Source organism: Podarcis tiliguerta (assembly GCF_965153285.1).
Source record: "Podarcis tiliguerta genome assembly, chromosome: 13".
In the NCBI taxonomy this organism is placed as follows: Eukaryota; Metazoa; Chordata; class Lepidosauria; order Squamata; family Lacertidae; genus Podarcis; species Podarcis tiliguerta.
The window spans coordinates 25,296,989-25,318,352 of NC_139546.1; the positions used below are offsets into that span (position 1 = coordinate 25,296,989).

A 21,364-nucleotide genomic window follows, 5' to 3' on the forward strand; every position below is an offset into this window, starting at 1 on the left:
CACGGCTGCCACCTTGATGAACTTCTTGAGCAGGTGGGCCCGCTTCCCCAGCGACTCGCACAGCAGCACCTCCGTGGCCACCCAGTGCTGAACTTCACTGCAGCGCTGCAGCAGCAGCTCTAGGTTGGCTGTCTCCCGCCGACCACGTTCCCCATGGAACACGTAGTCCACAAATTCCAGCTACAAACAAGGATGCCAGAGCAGAAGTTAATAGCCTGCGTGCCTGTAGCCCTCCCCTGGCCTGTAGTGAAGGGAAAGGATGCCTCACTCTACACAGCAGGCTACAATTCGCATCAGTTTCAGCCAGCACTGCCAGTAGTCAAAGGTGACAGGAATTGTAGTTCAGCACCACTGGGCAGGGGACACATTGAGTGCCCCTGCCTTACAGCCACAACACCAGCTATCCGGTTAAAAGGAGTGGCTTCATCCTTCAGTCCTCTTTATATATATCAAGGATGGAGAAGGGGCAGAGGAGTGATTACACAGAGGGAACATAAGAATAATAGAATTGAGGACCTAGTTCAGATTGAGATGATCAAACCATGTCTCTGGGCTTCACCACTTCAGAGGGGTGAGGGGCTCCCATGACTGAATGCTCCTTCAGTCATGGGGCAACGGTGGAATTCCCTCCACATAGAAAGCTAGCTGCCAAGGAGACACCTATCCCTTTCCCTGACATGCTAATTGTCTCCTGAATCGTGCACTTGAGGGCAAACCATGTGATTAATATCCCGTGCAGTTTGATCCTTCATCTGCGGCTGCTCTGAATGTGAAGGCACCACCCTATTAGGGCAGGGGCAGAGAACCCAGGGGCTGACAGCCTCTCTATCTGGCCCTTAGGACTCTTCCCCAAGCCACACCCATCACCAGCCTTGCTCTGCACTTTCCTCAAGTGCCTTTGCCTTGTGCATGGCTCTTTTGCTGAACCAAGGTAAGGCTCACAACTGTTGCTCCACCCATTCTGGCCTCTGCCCTGCCCACCATTGTCATGTGACTGCCGCTCAAAGGTTGCCCATGAAGGAATGTGGCCCTCACGCTGAAACAAACTCTTCACCCCCTGAATTAGGGCATCCAGCCTGTAATATTGGCCCCTAACCTAGCTGCCAATCACTTCTGAAGGCCATGCACATCCTTCTTAAGTTGCAACATTTTCAGATTCCCAATCCAACTCCCTCGCCCAGTTTCCTCCGTGCTCACCAGCTATGGGGCAAATTCATTTTTGTTACCTCATGGACACAGCGGAACAATTCCCAATGGAAGGCTGTGAGGTGATTCGCCACGTCCTCAGCTTCAACTCGATGGATCTCCGTGTCACCTGGCGACACCTGGATTTCCTCAGGGAGAGGGACCTGGGGGAAAGGCCAAGTTTGTGGAGAGCAGGGAGAGAGATTCCAATGTATGTGTTAGAACCAAGAAGAAAACCTGGGTGTTTTTAGAGCACAAGGGGTGGGGGGGCGGGGCGTCTTTCTGGCAACTGCAGCTCCCTGAACCCACAGAGGCACAGAAGCTCACAGTGGGGCAGGGGCTGGGAACCTTTTTCAGTGCAAGAGAGGCGATGTTGCCTACCAGATCCCACCAGGGTGATTGAGGGGACCTCCTTGTTCTGGAAAGTGAATGAGTTGATAACAAGGCTTTCAGGTTTTACTAGTGATGGTTTAGGACAGAGGAAGTGCAGATAAATAATCAAGCAGAGATTGAACATTTCCCCCCCTTTTCCTTGATAGGGTTCCTACTTCACACTGGCAATTTAATGGTAACACTTCTTTGCAGGGTTGTTTGCACTGCTAATTAGAATCTAAGGCTGCATTTCAGCTGGCTGAAGGCCTTTCATTAAAGCTCAATGTGTTCTACAAGCTGAATCTATGCAATTAGAAGTACATGGCCCTGAGTTCAATGGCGCTTACTCTCAGGGTAATTATGCATAGGACCGTAGTCATGCCAACTGGCTGATCAGGGATGTCAACCCAGGTCCTCAGCCAAATTCCAACATACTATCAATACACCACCCTTTGCTAGCTAACAAGATCCCTGGACGGTTAAGTCCAGTCAAAGGCGACTATGGGGTTGCGGTGCTCATCTCGCTTTCAGGCCAAGGGAGCCAGCATTTGTCCGCAGACAGCTTTCTGGGTCATGTTGCCAGCATGACTAAACCACTTCTGGCAAAATGGAACACTGTGACAGAAACCAGAGTGCACGGAAATGCCGTTCACCTTCCCGCAAAGCGGTACCTATTTATCTACTTGCACTGATGTGCTTTCAAACTGCTAGGTTGGCAGGAGCTGGGACAGAGCAACAGAGCTCACTCCGTCGTGAGGATTCGAACCACCGACCTTCTGACTGGCAAGCCCAAGAGGCTCAGTGGTTTTGACCAAAGCGCCACCTGCATCCCTAACATGCTCTATGACTGTCAGCTGAGCCTGATAAATTGGGTATTACACAATAGACTGCTATAGGAGCTGTCATGAAGAGCTCCTGCACATCAAAATTTACCTCTACACTACTGCTTACACCAAGAAACACAGCACCCGCATGACAAAAAGTCCCTGCCAGCCGAGGGAGGAGCAGAGCAGAGGGGAAGAAAGGAGCTCACTCACCAGCGATGGGAAACTCTCCTTAGTGCAGGCAAAGAGATGGCTGTTTATCCCCAGGGTAGTGAAAACACACTCTTCATTGGGCTGTAGCACAGATTTCTCTGGCAAAAAGCAAGGAAAGAAAGAGTTCCTGAACAATCTGGAGCAACAGCAGGAACATATCTCAAAACAGACGAGTATTATCATTTATATTGTGGAAATGTTATATATATATATATATATATATATATATATATATATATATAGTATTTGTTCAGGGTCTGGTAGGGTTTTTCCTCAACTTCAAAGTGGACAGGGATTCTTGCTCCCCCACACCCCCTTCCGCTCCGGCATGTAGGTCACTTCTTTGAGGCATATGGAAATAGGGCATTTGCTCACAGTGCAATGTGGCCAGGATTCTATTAGGGCAGAGGGTCAGAAACCCATGGCCCCTTCAGATATTGTTGGACTATAGCCACATTCACACATACATTTAAAAGCATTATGATACCGTTTTAAACAACCATAGCTCCTCCTAAAAAAATTGGGAAGCTATAGGTTGTTAAGAATGCGGAGGGTTGTAAGGAGACCCGTATTCCCCTCCCAGAGCTACAATTCCCAGAGTTCCCTGAGAAGAGGGACTGATTGTTAAAACCCTCTGGGAATTGTCACTCTGCCATTCTTGCCTTGTCCCCCACCCCAGCCCTCGGGAGGAACGGCTAAGGGAGCTGGGCATGTTTAGCCTGGAGAAGAGGAGGTTAAGGGGTGATATGATAGCCATGTTCAAATATATAAAAGGATGTCACATAGAGGAGGGAGAAAGGTTGTTTTCTGCTGCTCCAGAGAAGCGGACACGGAGCAATGGATCCAAACTACAAGAAAGAAGATTCCACCTAAACATTAGGAAGAACTTCCTGACAGTAAGAGCTGTTCGACAGTGGAATTTGCTGCCAAGGAGTGTGGTGGAGTCTCCTTCTTTGGAGGTCTTTAAGCAGAGGCTTGACAACCATATGTCAGGAGTGCTCTGATGGTGTTTCCTGCTTGGCAGGGGGTTGGACTCGATGGCCCTTGTGGTCTCTTCCAACTCTATGATTCTATGATGCTATGAGTTACCTCCTGAGGACGCTACTGCCACCAGGATAAGAGCCTCCTCCCGGGTGGGCTGCTCATCCGAGTACTGGAGCTTCTCAGTCACCGAGGCGAGGATGTCCTGCACGGAGGCCGAGAGGCGGCTGCGGATGGTGACATATGAGTGGTCTGGCATGTAAACACGGCAGAAGACTAGAAAGAAACAGAGCCGAGAGGCTGGAGGTTGGAATCCATAGCCAGCAAAGGACAGCCATGGTGAACAAATACACTTAGGTTGGGAAAAACTAAAAATAACAACCATCCTGCAATAAGGAGGGGATTCGGCCTACTGTCGCTGTGGGATTCAATCCCCTCTGTCGACTCATCCTCATAACCTTGAGGGGCTTCCCAGAGGCTCTTCTCCAGCCCCCTCCTCGGAGGGACACTTGGAGGGTGATGTCAGAGGGAGCATTCCCAGCTGCGGCTCCTAGTCTGTGGAAGGCTCTCCCCAGTGAGGTCCGCCTGGTGCTTTAAGCACCAGGTAAAGGTTTACCTTTTCACTCAAGCTTTTGAAGTGATTTTGTTCTATTACTTGTGTGCTGCCAAAGCTTTCTATGGTTGTAATTTGATGAGGAGGATTTATGGGTGGAATTGCAGAACCATGTCTGCAGCTGCACTCATCAGCCCTTTTAAAGACAATCCAAGCGGGAACCCCAACACGACCATCACCAACGCCCTCATCTCCTTTAATACTTACTTTCATCTGAGCCACGGAAAGCGACCCGTGTCTGGAGGCAGGAATCTATGCGCCGGAAATGCCTGAAAAGGGGTTTGACTTGCTTGCTGGGGGGATGGCTTTCTTCAGTCACCCTGCGGCCAAGAAGGCAAGATTTAGAAGCTAGAAAAGGGGCAAGCAACATGGGCGACAATGTGGGAAATTTTCAGAGGAGCAGGGCATCCGTGCCATTCTGTGAGGGGTTAAGGAGTCTGAATTTCTGAATGCAGTTTCTAAGGAGCATTCAGGGCAGAGGCAGGGAGCTAGAGGTCCTGCAGATGTGACTTGACTCCCATCATCCCCACCCACTGGGCCATGCTGGCTAAGGCTGATAGGAGTTGGGAGTCCCACAACATCTGAAGGGCCACAGGTTCCCCAATCATGATTTAGGGATTTCAGAGGCAGTTTGGCCAGGGAGATTGTTGTGAGAGTAGGCTGCTGCTTGTAACAACCCACCATTAGACAGCTGGCCACTATTAGAAGAGTCTAAACATTTACCCCAAGAGTTGTCTCCTGGACCTGGAAAGCCACAGGGCGAAAGGTAAATATGGAAAAACCCTAAGCTTTCTATGTTCTTATATACATCAGTACCATGTAAGGTATAAGTAAGTTGTTTGGGTTGCAAAGTAACAAGGATTGCGGTGACCTCAGCTTTATGAAAGCTTCCACTATTCAGAACTAGGTATAGCATAGTGGTTAAGAGCATGGTCCTCCTTGATTTCTAGTTGCAAGGAGATGACCTCTTAGTTTGCAACCTTTGGGGAAGTTCATATCATCCCCTCTAAACAAAGAAAGAAAGTGTGTAGGTGTGTGTGTCGCAGGACTGCACAGGAGGGATCTGGCCCTGCACACCACCAAACACCATGTTCAAACGTTCTGCTTGGGTGCCACTGTATGCATGTAGCTCCTCCATATGGAGTGGGATTGTGATTGCATGAGGAGAACAACTACTGACACAGAAGTTTGAATTCCTGGAGTCCTGGGGCTTATTTAACCTGAGCTATCTTGTTGAAACTTTGCCCAGCAAATGCACAAATGAAAAACAGTGGTCTGCCCAGGAAGATGCGGTGACAGAGGAACATGGCAACTGTGGAAAGCGGCAAAGTTTGTGCAGGCAAACCTCCACAACAATTGTTTTGCCAAGATGTGGAGGAGGTTATATGAAACCCGTTCTTGCGAATGCAATACCGGCAACATAATGCACTTAGGAAAAGCAGCCTGAGAGGTTTCCCCATGCAGGAGAAATTCTGCATTCCATATTCCAACTCCCCCTCCCCCCTTACTTGAGTTCAACTGTCTCCACAAGCTGATGAAGCTTCAAAATTTCATCTTCCAGTTTGTGATAGAGGGAGGAGTCCTTCATAATGAGCAGATACAGGTCCTAGGAGAAAAGAGAAAGTCGCCTGATCCATCATGCTCTGATATAATAGGAAGGGGTACCTTCTATTTTGCCCCCCTGGATCGATGGCTATTTGCCACCAAGTACGGCAAAAGGACATTGGGGCGGGGGACTGTGGCTGGACTAATACTTTGCAATCTGTTGCTATTCTTCTTTTCTTAAAAAGTTTCTCATTGTAATGAGAATAGGGTTAGGGGTGTCATGGTGTACCTTGATAACTTTGCCTGCTTTCTCCTCCTCCTGCAAGATCCCCTTGTACGTCTCGAGGAAGTGAAGCAAAATAACCAAAACTGCTCGCTTTCGGTGCATGGCTTCGCCTTCCTTCCAACATGGCGGTGATGGGATTGTCGACGCTGTCATGAAGGTGACCACATGGAAGTCAAGGGAAAATATCGGGGCTGCGGCCACAGAAGGGAGTGGTTGGAAGAAAGGAGAACAGCCGAAGTGATGAGGTTTGGAATGGGGTGGGTTGATTCTGGGTCCAGATAGCAAGATGGCAAGTACAGATCACAGAAACTGCAAAGATCACTAACAGGCCAACAACCCCATTCTCCATTAATGGATATAGTTTGCATATCCCTCAGCCATCCAGGAGGCTGTGGACTTTGGTATCTTTTGGTGCAGAATTCAGAATATGGAGAATCTTGATTTATGTCAGTGGTGTGGTGGTTCACATTTCAATCGTGAACCAGGAGACCTGCGTTCAGATCCCCACCCAAGACACCCAGCTCACCACCTGACCCTGGGCCCAGTCACTTTCCATTAGCCTAGCCTACCTCAGAGGGTTGTTGTGAGGAAAGACAAAAATGGGAACTAGTGCCATGTAAACTATCCGAGCTCTTTGGAAGAAAGAGAGAGAAATGAAAGCAACAATGGCTGCCCCTGCAAGCTATTTAGCCTGAAAATCCCAGTTTATTTAAGTTCAAGTGTTTCCACGAGGGGGGAAAAGAAAGCAAGTTTCGAGATTTTGTGGTTGCAGAGATGAGATGGGAAACAAACAAATAGGGGTAACTGAGATGGCTGATAAGAGTAGACAAAATGTCATGTACAATTCGCTCCTAAGGAAATGCAAAAAACCAGGGCTGATTTTTTAATGCAGTGTTATATGTTTGTGTGTATGTCATCACCAGAAACTCACAGAACCAGAGGAGGTCACATTCCGCACACCCACATCCACACCCCCTTCAGTCTATCAATACCAGAATTTGTGATGGTGGTGGGAGCTGTTAACAGGGAGGAGCAGCTTAATTGCTACCTGTTGGCTGAAATTAACAAAGTCCACCCAGGTTGTTTATTTTTTCAGAGCTGTGTAATGTTATCTTATTCTCTTGAGAGCCCTGTGTGACAAGAGAAGTTGACAGATGAGGCTAAAGGAGAGAGATTAAGGCTGCAATCCTATACACCCTAAGGAAGAGGAACTTAGTTCTGAGTAAACACGCGGAAGATTGATCGGCAGACCCCAAAATGTAACACACTAGAGGCTGAGATTTAATCTGCCTGGCAAATGATGTGGGATTGAGCAGATTTCTTCATAAGGTTATTATTAGGTTCCCATCACCATGACCACCAAAACTCCAAAAAGTTCAAGGACACATACATGGGAAAATAAACTAGGACTGTATCATCTAATGTTATCCTCATAGCAATACTGTTAAGACTGCTTAGGGTAAGACCCAAAGCACAGGTGAGTGGGGACTGGCGGGCATCATCAACGCACATCTCCCCATGTGATGTCATTATGCTAGTATTTCCTTGCTTCCTTCAAGCAGCGGCCAATAAAGTGAAGCAGGAAGTGAAGAGATGCTGTGACATCATATATTTTCTTTCTACTACATATTACCGAGAACACACTGGAAAACACGTGGATCAGCGGTTCCCCCACACGTCTTGCTATAACGTGCTGCTTGGAACCGAAAGGGTGATTTTGCACAACAACAATAAGAACTCACACTCTCAAGAGGTTAAATTTGTTCTCCAAAGCCAAATTTCTGCATTAGCACATTCTGCCCACTCCCTCCCATTAGAAAACTGGCAGGCACCATCACTGTTACATTGCAGATGGTTTCATTTCAGAAGGCCTTTGCGCTATATAACATTGCTCTGTTTCCTATTTTTTGGATGTAAAAATCTGTGCTGTACATTTTGCACGTTTTGTTTCTTCTTCTGCAAGCTGCTTTGAGACACACAGTGAAATGTGAGGTATGAACCTTTCTTAAATAAGAAAACTAATAAATAAAACCTGCCGAACCGCAGAAGCCACAGGGTTCTATGCAACAAGAACGAGAAATATGAGGTGACCCGAAGAGAGTTTCTCCTGCAGGAAAATGTGTCAGAATGGCATGCATTCCTCCCCCACCCCCCCACTTCTTCCCCCAACCCTTCGACCATTATGGGAAGTTCCAAAACATCACGCAGAAAGGATATTGCTGGTGCAGCTGGTGAAGGAACTGCTCTGTGGGCAGGAACAGCGAGTGGGTGAGGACGATGTCGTCTAGCAGCAGGTCTGAGAAAAGACAAGGAAGGAAGAAAAGAGAGGGATTATACTGCTGTCCCGCCCTGAGAGTGCAAGGCGACAGCACTGACAAAGAATTCGGTCCACCCTTCCTTTTCAGTGGTGTAACGGGATAGGGCACGTAGGCAGATAAGCATGGTCACAAGGAGTTTATAACAAGGCCCAATCCAACTGGTTACAAAGGACCCGCCTCCTGTATCCCAGCACTGGGGACAGAGAAGGCTTTCAGGGTAAGGCAGCGTTGCAAAACCTTCATCTCAAATACGGAGGAGGGAAATGGAATCTCTTCCCGCTTTCCTGTTAGCTCTTTCTTCACGCCGTCGGAAAAGTGGTGTGCTGTGGTGTGACCCAGACCCGGAAACTATTCCTAATGTCCCATCTCACACCTGGAACAGGTTGTCTCTGAACATGTGGCAAAATTGTGTCTATGTAAGGCAGCATGGAATGAACCAGAATCAGCCCCTGTGTATTTCACGTGAGGGTATCAAAGAGCGCAACTTTTAGGGCAGGTGTGGGGAACCTTTTGGCTCCAGGTGTTGATGAAGATGTCCACACTGCCTTGCAGTGGCTTCCCAAGGTTTCTGACAGGGGTCTCTCCCAACCCTACCCAGAGATGCCAGGGAATAAGTGAACCAGGGACCTTTGACAAGGAACAAGTCTGCAAATCAATCCGCCAAAGACCAGAAGATCTCCCTAACCATCCATTCCTAAAATTATTCTGTTAATATTAAGTCTACATATCCCTCCCACAAGGAGACTAAAAATCAAAGCTCCTCCACCTATATAATAACTACCCCTCACCTCCACCTATAACCAACTGATCTTTGTTGTAAAACAGAAAAGTAATAAGGCCTCCTAAGCTGCCTCTTCCTTAAAATGCCCGAGGGGGAAAGATCTGATAACAATTAAGCAGCAGAGTTCTCTTAACAATTGTTCAGCTTCTTCCCAGAACATTTGCTCCACTAATTTTGAAAGCTATTATCTTACAGCTTGGCTAATGTATCAGCAAGATGCTAATCAGAACCAAAGCATCTAGCCTTTGAGCCTGAAAAGAGTCTGATTCCTCATGTTTTCCTCAGTCTGTTTCTCTCCCCTCTATCAGAAACCGTCCTGAGTCTTCTCTCACTGTCCGTATAATGGCCAACCAAAACGTTAGAAAACCATATGCAAGCTTGTGAGCTCTCCAGAATTCTTCATCCAGCTAGATGCATGATGAAGCTGAAAGTGAGAAGGTAGAGTTTTTTTGGCTTGTGTTCAAACCATCCATGTTTGCATCGAGTAAGAGACTGAAGATGGAGTGTAGGAGGTAACAGACATTCAAATGAGGTCCTTTTTAGGTTTAAAAACTGAAAACATAGTTTTATCAGGGGCTGGAGAGAATGTTACCTCAGAGAACAAAGTTCCTAAAGCCTAGATGAGGTTTAGGTCACATCACACCTTTTGCAGACCCCCCGCCCCAAAGTGTACCTATTTTCCAGGGACAGTCCCAATTTTATAGAAGCCATCCTTGTTTCTGATTTGATCCCGGAAAGTCCCTCTTTTCCTTAGGACGTCCCTATTTTCATCAGAGAAATGTTGAAGGGTATGGTGTTATGCGATGGACAAGCCAAGCAGATAAGTGACTATACAGTGGTACCTCGGGTTAAGTACTTAATTCATTCCGGAGGTCCGTTCTTAACCTGAAACTGTTCTTAACCTGAAGCACCACTTTAGCTAATGGGGCCTCCTGCTGCTGCAACGTCCCCAGAGCACGATTTCTGTTCTCATCCTGAAGCAAAGTTCTTAACCTGAAGCACTCTTTCAGGGTTAGCGGAGTCTGTAATCTGAAGCGTATGTAACCTGAAGCGTATGTAACCTGAGGTACCACTGTACAACGTTTAGAAGACATCTGAAGGTAGCCCTGTATAGGGAAGATTTTTGTAATGATTTATGTTTTATTATGTTTTTATATATGTTGGAAGCCGCCCAGAGTGGCTGGGGCAACCCAATCAGATGGGCGGGGTATAAGTAATAAAATTATGATGACGATGGAATAAGACGTCCTGGTTTTCATTGGAGAAATGTTGGAGGGTATGCTTTTGTTTCTCTACACCAGGGGTGGAGAACCTCAAGCCCAGGGACCAAATGCAGCCTCTAAGCCTCTCTATCCGATCCTCAGGACACACATCCTCACCGGCACAGCTTTGCACCCTTAAGTGCTTCTGCTTGGCTGGAATGTGACTTCACACTATGATATTATCTCTTGCTTGTCTGGATGGAGAGACTGGTGTAGGTGTGCAGACACCTCTGGCTTGTGCCTGGCTGCTGGAATACACAGGCAAGAGTTGCTCCACCCATTTTTTGTCTCTGGCCAAGGCCACATGTGGAGGGTTACCCATGAGGGAATGCGGGCCTCAAGCTGAAAATGTTTCCCCACCACTGCCCTATATATTCCCAGGGAAGAGAAGGAAGAGGAATAGACACCAGTGTATAACCTTTCTATCCCTTCTGTGTTGTCCTCCAAGTTGTTTCTCAGCTCTCCTACTGGAGATTTTGTGTGTGTGTGTGTACATGCGGTGTCAAGTTATATGCAAAACATATTCCCTACCATTAAACTATGGGTTGCTTAAAGAAATTGCGTAAATAGAAAGAAGAGGATGCAGTCAGAGACACCTGGGATGTTTGCTCTTGTGCATCTTTCTCCCGACAACACCACCTGATTATGGCTACTGCTTAGGCTAAAGCATGTGTTTTAATTTGTCCGTATCTCTACCTCCTCTGCACAGCACCACACACACACACACACACACACACACGACAGGAAAGGGAGTAGTGTGAACTTATTGCTTCCTGGCAAATTTAGCATAGCCCTCGTGAGCAAGAAAATCCTATTGGATTCACTTCAGTATATTGGGGGCAGGGAAGAGACAGAGAAAGGAGGCCAGCATGTTAATCCCTTGCATCAGCCAGACATCAAAAGACAGCGGGATCTTCAGAGCTAGGCTCCCAGACAATCAAAACTGTCTGACTAGGAGAGAGGGAGAGGGAGAGGAAGAAGAAGAGGAAGTTAATTAGCCACCTTTGTGCTGTGCCTTTGCCAGCGACAGGGTTCTAATCCGAGGCTGACACCCACTAAATAAACCGTTAAAACGTACACAAGCTTCTATATCAGGAGCAGAATGCCTCAGGGTGGGCTGGATTAATCACTGTGCTAAGTAAGGATGTATTCAGACTAGGAGGTTATTGTGCTAGCATGCCTGGTTCTAATCTGTCACAGTTTCTAATGCTGCATTTACACTGCGGTACTGGTTGCATTATGGAACTGTGTCTTTTTATATATCTATCTACTGCCACGTCACACTACATTTCACTCAAACCGGGCATGACATAGCAGCAGGCGTCGCTGGGCATTTCACCACCCTTCATGCACATGAGTGCTTCTGTTCCCCCAGGATTCACCCATGTCAGGAAAGAACTGTACACCAGGATACCGCCCCGAATTTTATCGTCCAAATTTTGTGATCCATGTAAATGGTGGGAAAATCATAGCGGAAAATCCCTACGGATTTTCCAGGCTAACAGGGTTCGACATGGATTTTGTTTTTGTTTTTTTCTGGAAGTGATTAACAAAGAAATAGTGCTAAACCTCCACTAGATTCCGCTAGATTTCTAGACATCATCAGGTAAGGAAACTTCAGAAAAACAAAACAAAATTCTGCCTGAATCCACCTTAAGTCACAAAACAGGGTGCTAGCCTTCTTCCCCGCCATACTGTGGTCTATCTATCTACAGAGTTGACTCACCTTTTGGACCCGTTTGGGGCTCTTCAAAATGTCCAGACATCCAGAATTTCACTGACAGCTCCTCTTCAACAAGTAAAGGTAAAGGTAAAGGGACCCCTGACCATTAGGTCCAGTTGCGGACGACTCTGGACTTGCAGCGCTCATCTCGCTTTATTGGCTGAGGTAGCCGGCGTACAGCTTCCAGGTCACGTGGCCAGCATGACTAAGCCACTTCTGGCAAACCAGAGCAGCGCATGGAAACACCATTTACCTTCCCGCCGGAGCGGTACCTATTTATCTACTTGCACTTCGTGCTTTCAAATTGGTAGGTTGGCAGGAGCAGGGACCGAGCAACGGGAGCTCACCTCGTTGCGGGGGTTCGAACCGCTGACCATCTGATTGGCAAGCCCTAGGCTCTGTGGTTTAACCCACAGCGCCACCTGCGTCCCTTCTTCAATAAGTAGCAGCTCCTTAATTTTCTACTAGTGAAAAATATTGTACTGTTCTAGTGGGTGTGCATTTCCAGTGGGGAAAACTCATGAGAACATAAGAAGGGCCTGCTGGATCAGGCCAGTGGCCCACCTAGTTCAGCATCCTGTTGTCACAGTGGCCAACCAGATGGCTATGGGATGTCCACAAGCAGGAATCGAGCAGGAGAGTACTCTGCCCTTCTGTGATTTCCAGCAACTGGTATTTAGAAGCAGGCATACCAACTCGATGGAGCTGAGGCCTCTACAACTCCCCCATGTCCACTGGGATGGGGCTAACCCACCTACCCCAATCTTGAAGGGGGCAGAGGAGGCCTGGTGGGATGTTATCCCAGGCCAACCAGCACAGCCTGGCATGTGAATGTTACAGAGGGAGGAGGCCTGGTCGGCCGATGCAACAGTCATCATGCACACACGCAATGTGCATGATGTTGTGCGCGCACACACACCCAATATTGGGCGCATCAAATGCAGCACGCAGTTAGCTCAGGGAAGATTTAGCAAGCGCTGCAGCTATGCACATTGTCAGCGCACACAGAAGTCTATGTCCACCTGGCCACAAGATAATTGCTTTCTGAACTGGCCATTGATATGTGTTTATACTGTGTGTGCGGCAATCAGCTGGTGTGCAACTCAGGAGATAATAAAAGGTATTCTTAATAATTTAGATTTCTGCTATTAATATTCCTTCTGCAGCAGAGGTTGTCAGAGGTTACATGCACACGCACGCACACACACACACACGTAAAGAAATAGAATATATTAAATAACACTTTCAGTTGGCTGAGAAACACTACAAAAACGAATTATGGCAATTATGTCACCCATGCTGCCGCTAATTAACTCCTGCCAAGAGAGCTTGAGGACATCTTCTAAAGAGTTGATTCTGTAAGTGATCATAAGGATAGAGATTCTTCATGGGGTGGGGGCAATGCATAGTTACCGCAGTTTAATAAAAAGGAGATATTGTGAACCGACACCCTACTGCTACAGTGCACACAAGGGCCTTTTGGCTGGAGACATAGTCATCACACCACTAAAAGGTGTTTTCAGTTTAGCTCACCAGTGTGGAAAGGGGTCCAGCATCTTTCCCAGGAAGGGCAGAAGGTCTCAGGCAAGCGCTGGCCACGGCTAAACACCATTCATTCAGCAGAGCTGATCACAAACTCTGCAATCCAGTGGGCTTGCCAAGCTGGCTCACTGCCTGCTACTGAGCTAAGCCTTAATTAATTGGAAAGGGAGAAACAGTCCATGGAGAGTGACGCTGGGAAAGAGATCCCTGCCTCCACTGCACCAGACAGTATCCCAGAAAGGATGATAAAAGCCTGAGCGAGGCAAGAATCCAGGCCAAACTGGCCAGGGTGCAGATTAGCAACAGAGAAGGGAATGCCCCATCGCTGATGCCCACTTCAGCCTAGTCAGCTCCAGCTAATCACCAATGTAGCAGCCAAACTGACTTGTTGCTGGGAGAGGAATTTGATTCAGTTTTTGCGTTTAAAGGCGAATCCACCCGGCTTGCTCTTTCCAAAACTATACACAAACCAAAACACAGCGGTTCTTTGAAAATCTTGCTTCTCCAAATTTTGCAGGGCGTTTCTCCAGAAAGGTAACGCGCACACAACGATGCACGCATTAGTGAAAATAAGCATAGAGAAATGGATTGCATTTGGGAAAACTGCTTTGCAAAAACATGCATGTAAGGCCAAATTGCATACAAAAATTAGTATGTCAGGAGAAATTCACACTGCTAATGAAATTTCATGAGGACTTAAAAAAATATTGCATAGTGATGTGGAAATGAGAACTGAACTTGACTTGAAAAAATTAGAAACTAGGAGAAACCGATATTGTCACATTTGCTCATTCTTACTAGTTGCTGGGAAGGAAGAAGTCAGACTCGCAGATAGCCAAGTGTATCATCTCCCAAACTGAAAACCAATGCTTAATTCATTTCTGAATTATAATTGGAGGCACCCTTCTCTACTGTACCCTCATGAGCTTACTTTCAGGTGGTGAAAAAGTAGTAAGAATAAGCAGCCCTTAGAAAAGTCTTCGGTGTGAGTTGGTTGAATGATCTGACCATACCTGATAGGCCCAAGAATCTTGCTGTTTGAGGGTGGGGAGGGGGGAGCAAATGCTGTTTGTGTCCCCACCTCCATGTTAGGGTACATAATACTGAAGGCCAGCCAAGTTATTTTGGAAACTGAGGCAGAAAAGTCCACAAGGACCTCTTGCTCTCATTGGCAGCAAAAATAAAATAATAAGACATTATTATTGGTATAGTACAATGCTGTCCTTTCATGACACTCAAAACAAGTTGCCTCAATCTGGCCAACAGCACAGCCAGCCCCATACATGATGCCGAGATGGGGCAGAATATGAGCAACTTACAGCAGAGGTTGGTTGGAAATAATTGAGACCTGAGCAGCAAATCATGCAGTGATACAGCAGCAGGTGTGGGTGAGGGTGAGACACACACGCACACACACACATCAAACCTTTCATTTTTCTTGCTTTTTTCATGATACAGTAAGTGTTATCTTGCAGTATTTGGGAATAATTGACCTAACGTTAGGAATATGCTTTTGGAAAGAGGCGGCCAGTGCTCTCAGATGGACATGCACTTTCCCCTTTATGAACATACCCAGATGGGATCTTTCTAGCGGTTACCAGTTGTCACTTTCCCACTACTGTATTGGCCCGAATATAAGCCACACCCGAATATAAGCTGCACATTTAAAAGTCATGGGGGGAGGGGAGAGGGGGGAAAAGACAATAACCAAATATAAGCTGCTCCCTTCCTTGCTTTCTCCCTTCTCGGCCTTGGGGGAGAGGACAGGGGACTACGCTCAGGGCAAGCACCACTTTGTCACGTGCCTGGCACTCCTTGCCCCACACTCCTGGCTGCATACTGGATAATTTTTGTAAGGTCGCGAATATAAGCCACACTTCAACTTTTCACGGTCGGAATTGGGGGGGGGGAGTATGGCTTATATTCAGGCCAATACGGTATTTGCTGCATGCAGAATAATGGAAAGAATGAAAGGATTTTATACTACAGGAGGAGATCTTAAACAGGGAATCTTATCTGATGCAACAACAGGGCAGCACCAGGAAGCAGCTCGAGGTTTTCCAAAAGGGTGGTCTGAGCAGCCATAAAACTGGCACCTCCCCTGTGCTGTTTTTGGCCTCACAAGATTTTAGGGCCCTCCAGACTGGGGTTGGTTTTTAGGGTGTATTCCACCACACATCCTTTGGTTAATTGGTTGTTCTGTGAGGCTTCCCCAATGTTACCACATTATTGCCATCTGGAAGGAGCCGTGGAAGGTGACCTTCTGAAGTGTGGAGCATTCTGCACTCCTGAAAGCTCCCCATGCATTCAGGAATTCTGAAAAATCAAGGTTCCAAAACATGTGAGGAGCCTTGGCGGATACGGAAGGCTTCCTGCTTCAAAAGGCTGCTGTTGAATGCCACCCCAGTCTCCGAGTGATGCTAGACTCCAGGTGCAAGGTTCCAGGGTTCCAGGCACTTACCCAGGGTTTGTGTTTCCACTTGGAAATGAGGCACAGCAGAGACTGTGGTGTATTTAGGATATATAGTTTATTTGCACATGTATACAACCTGAACCTACGATGGAGGGATTTACAGCATCAGCACCTCAAATGGGTCTTGTTTCTCCCACAGTTGCAGCCTTGGATTCAAGCAGACATCAAATCCTATGCTTTTTTAATTCTATGACCATGCTCTTTTCCAGCCTGCAACCTTTAGTCTCCTAGGTCACATAACAGCCAACTCTCAACCCTGGCTTTCTTTTCCTAACTCACTCTGAAATGATGGAGGGGCTCCACCCACTTGGCCCAGAGCCTTTGCTTTCTTAATGGCACATTACCTTTCCTTGGTTGTCTTAATGGCCCATCTCCCAGATGATCTCCTGAACACAAGAAGATGGGTCCAGGAATTAGGAGTCTGGCATCCAGTTCAACCCCCCAAGTCTTGATTAAATTCTATCAACTATTGGACCCAGAAATTTAGGGGAGTCTGGCACCCACAAACTCATAACATTCGCCTTCCATGAACTGGAGGGAGACCAAAATGGTGTGGACGGGGGGAGGGGTGTAACATTCTCACTCCTGCAGGCCCACTCTGCACATTTATTTAAATACATTTGATAGCCTGCATATTGTTTTTGCTTTGCTAAAATATCTTTAATCAGAAGAAACCCTTTCCTTTTTGCGTTAAAACCAGCACAGGACAGGCTATGGTAAATTAACAAAGCAAGTGAGGTGAGGGGGAGTGTGAGGCATGAGGACTGCAGACTCACACAGTGAGCCACGGTGTGAGAGTCAGGAATGACGCAAGCAGACTTGTCCTGATTTCCATCTGTGAAATGATGGAGGAAATTATCGCCCGAAAGGTTCGCCCAGCGTCTTCATTTTATTTTCATATTGCGCCCAAGGACATGTGATTTGATCTGATTCCGTAAATCAGACTGAAAGAGCCATCTAAGTCTAGCAATCAATGCATACCCAGATCATCTGAGGACCTTCACAAGCATGACAGCATGGTGGGAGGCAGCCATTGCCTGTGTTTGCCTCCAGTATATGTTCGTCAGAGGAATCTGGGCTCTGAACACGAGAACCAATGTGGTATGGTTGTTAAATACTGGATGAGAAGAGGAGACAACCAATTTCAAATCCCCATTTAGTCTTGGGGTTCACTGGGTGACTCTAGCTAAATACATTCAAGCACAATTCCCACCACCCACCCAAAATAATTCTGGGAATGTTAGTGTAAATGCTCCTGCAATCTGCAGCCCAAATGTTTTATAGATCGGGCCCCACTGGCGACTAAGTCCAGAGGTCCTTTGGGCTTCAGCCTGTGACACAGCTGGGAGCTTTAAATTTTAACCACCAGAGCAAAACAAGAGATACCACCATACACCCTGTTGCTGGAACGGTCTGTGCAAATGAGCACAATATGACAAAGGAGTACTGTTGATAACACTTAGCATTTTAAAAAGTGCTTTAAAGTGGTCAGCCCTGTACTGGCCAGGCCAGTATTATTATCCTTAGGGAGCAGATGGATGGGATGAGCCTGAGGAAGTGATCCGCCAAGAGAAGGAAGGTACAGTGGTACCTCGGGTTACATACACTTCAGGTTACAGACGCTTCAGGTTGCACTCCGCTAACCCAGAAATATTACCTCGGGTTAAGAACTTTGCTTCAGGATGAGAACAGAAAACCCACGCCGGCGGCACAGTGGCAGCAGGAGGCACCATTAGCTAAAGTTGTGCTTCAGGTTAAGAACAGTTTCAGGTTAGGAACAGACCTCCAGAACGAATTAAGTTCTTAATCCGAGGTACCACTGTATTCCTAACTTACAGCTCAGTCTCTTAGCTGCTGTGTCACATGGGTTGTACAAAGCAGTGCAATCCAGCAGTTTCCCCATGTTTTACCGCATTTCGGAATTATTTATCCCCGTGACAGAATTCAGGGTTCCAGGTCAGCAGAATCTGACGGTCTGGGATGGTTTATGTGTAAAATCCCAGGCAAGAAGGACGGCCAGTCAGATGAAGCAGGAGGAGCGACGTGAGGTTGGGACAGTGATTCGCCAAGTGCAACAGCAAGCCTGACAGCAAATCACAGAAAGGGGCTACAGCCCTGGATATTGGCTTTCTTAGCTCAGCAATGCCAGCCCAGTGTGATTAATAAGCAAAAGGACACCGAAATGGCCAGCCAACTCTGGCAGAGAAACTGCTCAGAGATTGGAGAGCAAGCCAACAGGCTCTCGAGACTGCTCTACAGGGGAGGGATTAGCAGGCAAGAATAAGTGTCACAGAGTCACCCCCTTCACTGCAAGGAACAGCATGCTGCCAGCTGCCTCCAGGGCACAGAAGCCTAGAGACAAATGCTGAGCATTAGGCAGGGTCCAAGAAGGAGTAGGAAAAGATGAAGACAGACAGCAGTGGCTGGATTAGGGATAGGTGAACCTGTCAGTTTCAGTTTCTCTTGCATTTCTGCATTTTCCCAGTTTTAAATTCAGCTTGGCCCATTTTTGCCTCGGGTTGCAAACATATTTTTTTTTAAGTCTGCATGAAAATTTGTATGCATTTCTGTATGTACTTCAACTAATATACACCTTTCTGCATTTTGCACATTTTTTCATTAACAGATACATTTTGGTGCACATTTTCCCCTAATGTATCCTTGTTTTTTTTAATACATTTTGCTGGAGGGGTGTGTGTTGGCGATGGTTGGAGAACTGCATCACAAAATTCAGGGAGGTGCAAATTCCAGTTTGTGCATTGGTTTGAGAGCTGTGAATTGGGTGATTTCGCATTAAAACGCAAACTGAATTAATTTCTCCCCCATCCATAGACTGGATAACAGTCAGAGAGCGATCACATGCACACACCCCTTTTTTGTTACTCCTGAATAGTTGCATAGCCCCAACAGAGTGCCAGAGGGCTTGCAATCTATGGCTGTGTGCACGTTACAGTTTACTCTTATACTCCACTGCGCTCCCACTGCTGGTGCTTGAATGTACACATGACATTAGCCGCAATCCATACCTATCATGTAGTTTCTTGAGAAATACTGCCGCTTGGTGCCTTTCCCCCTCAAACCAGCTTCCACCTGATTTGAAAATGCAAGCCACGTTCGCTTTGCTGTTAAACTGAGGTGTGTACATCTAAGACAGTCACTGCTTGTGTGCAGATGACAGTTCATGCCCGGGTGACCCCTTCATGAATAAGAGCGCAGGGGTGGAGGTTGCAGGCGTGGGGAAACCAAACAAATAACGCACATGGGGGGAAGACATTCCCTGCCCCCTCTCTGGTGTGTACAGCAACATGCAAATGTGACTTGAAAAGCAACAGGGGAAGAAACGACCTCACTGCAGTTTAAACCATTAATGTGTGCACAGCCTATATGTGAGTCTGACTGCAGGGTAGGGAGAGGAACAGTCACAGACGGTCAAATAAGCAGCAAGCATGAGATCAGGGAGAGTCAAGTGACTGTGTAGGTAAGATGCGGATAAAGTGGTTCAGCAAAGCTTCTGCAGGAGAAAAGGATCTCAAGGAAAGACCTCCAAAAGAAGAGAAGGAAACCGCTCAGTGAATGGAAAGGCTATCCTGGGTATAATGAACAGACAGACTGGGGGCAAAGGGGGCAAAGAGAGGAGGTGGACGATGAGTGCGTAGGAGAGCTGGAAGGGGAATATGGAAGGCATGTTAACAGTCATCCTGCCGGGCGGCCCCTAACAACTGAGAATTGCCTCCAGAAACTTCACCAAAGCTGGGCTTTTGTCCACAGACAGACAGGCATGTTTGGACAGGCAAACTAATCTAGATTTTTAGGGCCAAGTCACTTGGGCAGGCTTAACAGGCAAGGCTATGTGGTTTCTGATGCTGATGAAGGAAGAGGTGCATGCAAGAGGCAGAGAGGGAAGAGTTTGGGAAATGAGAAATGGATGCTTATGCCACGGAGGCAGCAAGAGAGGGCAGGAAGCCACGGCAGTCTTAGATGGGAAGTGGTGAGGAATGGATGCTCCAAGGCCCATTGTCTCCTATTAGACCATGGGGAGGGCAGCGAATCAACTATCTCCATCATGCCCTGCTTCTGAGCATCCCAAGGACATTAGCTGACCAGGGTGCGGTTGGACCAGATGCATCCCTGGCCTGATCCAGCAAAAAGATTGTCGCTTGCCTTCTCTGGCTCAGATGGGTGAAGCTGCCACTCTTCTTTCACCGGTGATGTGTGTTGTGAGCCACCGGGAGGGAAAGAAGTGGTGAGGCATGGGAAATCCTCCTGGCTCCAGCAGAGAGGCACAGGCCTGGATGTCAAGCTCAGATCAAAGCGATTCTGGGCTGCTTTGCGGGGAGGGAATCTTGGACAAGTGACGGCAGCGGCGGAGGCAGTGCAGTGAGGAGAGGATTAAGGAAATCCTTGGCACAATGGGGAGCCATGCTCTGCGGCTGGGGTGGTCCTGCAATTAGCAAGGATGCGCAACAATAAAGGAAGGAAAAAGCAAGCCTCGTGTTTTTTTCTTTTCTTTTCCCAGGCGCGGCAGGCCTGTGCAAACATTTCAGCCAGCCCTCAGAAGCCTACAGGCCTTGCCTTTCTTTTTGAGAGGGAGAGAGAAAGGGCATATAATTATATCCTAAGGGGGAACAACATAAAAGGAGGTTGTGTCTCCAGTGGTTGGAGTGGGAAGCTGGGAGCAAGGACGACTGGAGTCTAATAAATTAACAAGAGGTCTTGGAGCCAAGAGTTCTGGGTTGCACTACACACCCTCTGCCAGAGGAGGAGAAGGGGTGCCCACAGCAATGGGTGGGGGAGGAAGGGAAGAAAGGGGAGAATCTCAGTGGTGGCAGGGGGCGGGGAGGATGAAATTAGGCTTCTGAAAGGAGCCCTTCTAGGGCACAATCCTCTCTGAAAGCCACCCACCATGACCTGGAAGCCCCCACTTCCTCCTAATCCAAAATGCATAGGAGGAGCAGACTGTGGTTAGCCAGCAAAGACTGGAAAAGAACTCTGCACAGGCTCAGAGAAATTCGGCTCCCCCCCCCCATTGCAATTATGATCACTGCTGCCGGGTGTATCCATTTCTCCCTTGTTCACCACGCCATTTTTTCTCTGAACATGTGCTGAACGTTTTTGGTCAGAGCTTGCTGATTTGCAGGAATATCAAACAGTACAGACTCCTGTCCTTAGGAGTCTACCATTTTAGGGTGAATTTATGCATTTTGTACTTTGCCTTGCAGGTCTTTAAAACTGAGCATGGAAACCTC

General features: G+C 47.4%; 1 protein-coding gene across 2 annotated transcripts in view; it reads right to left on the reverse strand.

Annotated features, from left to right (window-relative positions):
* The window catches only part of RAPGEFL1 (Rap guanine nucleotide exchange factor like 1), a 53,126-nt gene that overhangs the window by 22,979 nt on the left and 8,783 nt on the right, over window positions 1–21,364 (reverse strand). For both annotated transcript variants that reach the window (XM_083408640.1, XM_083408641.1), the window contains 8 exons: window positions 8,237–8,315; window positions 6,023–6,176; window positions 5,697–5,794; window positions 4,396–4,508; window positions 3,684–3,851; window positions 2,595–2,692; window positions 1,227–1,349; window positions 2–180 (listed from right to left, as the gene is read on the reverse strand). In XM_083408640.1, the coding sequence (XP_083264766.1) occupies window positions 2–180; window positions 1,227–1,349; window positions 2,595–2,692; window positions 3,684–3,851; window positions 4,396–4,508; window positions 5,697–5,794; window positions 6,023–6,176; window positions 8,237–8,315 (1,012 nt within the window). The remainder of the gene's footprint in view (window position 1; window positions 181–1,226; window positions 1,350–2,594; window positions 2,693–3,683; window positions 3,852–4,395; window positions 4,509–5,696; window positions 5,795–6,022; window positions 6,177–8,236; window positions 8,316–21,364) is intronic.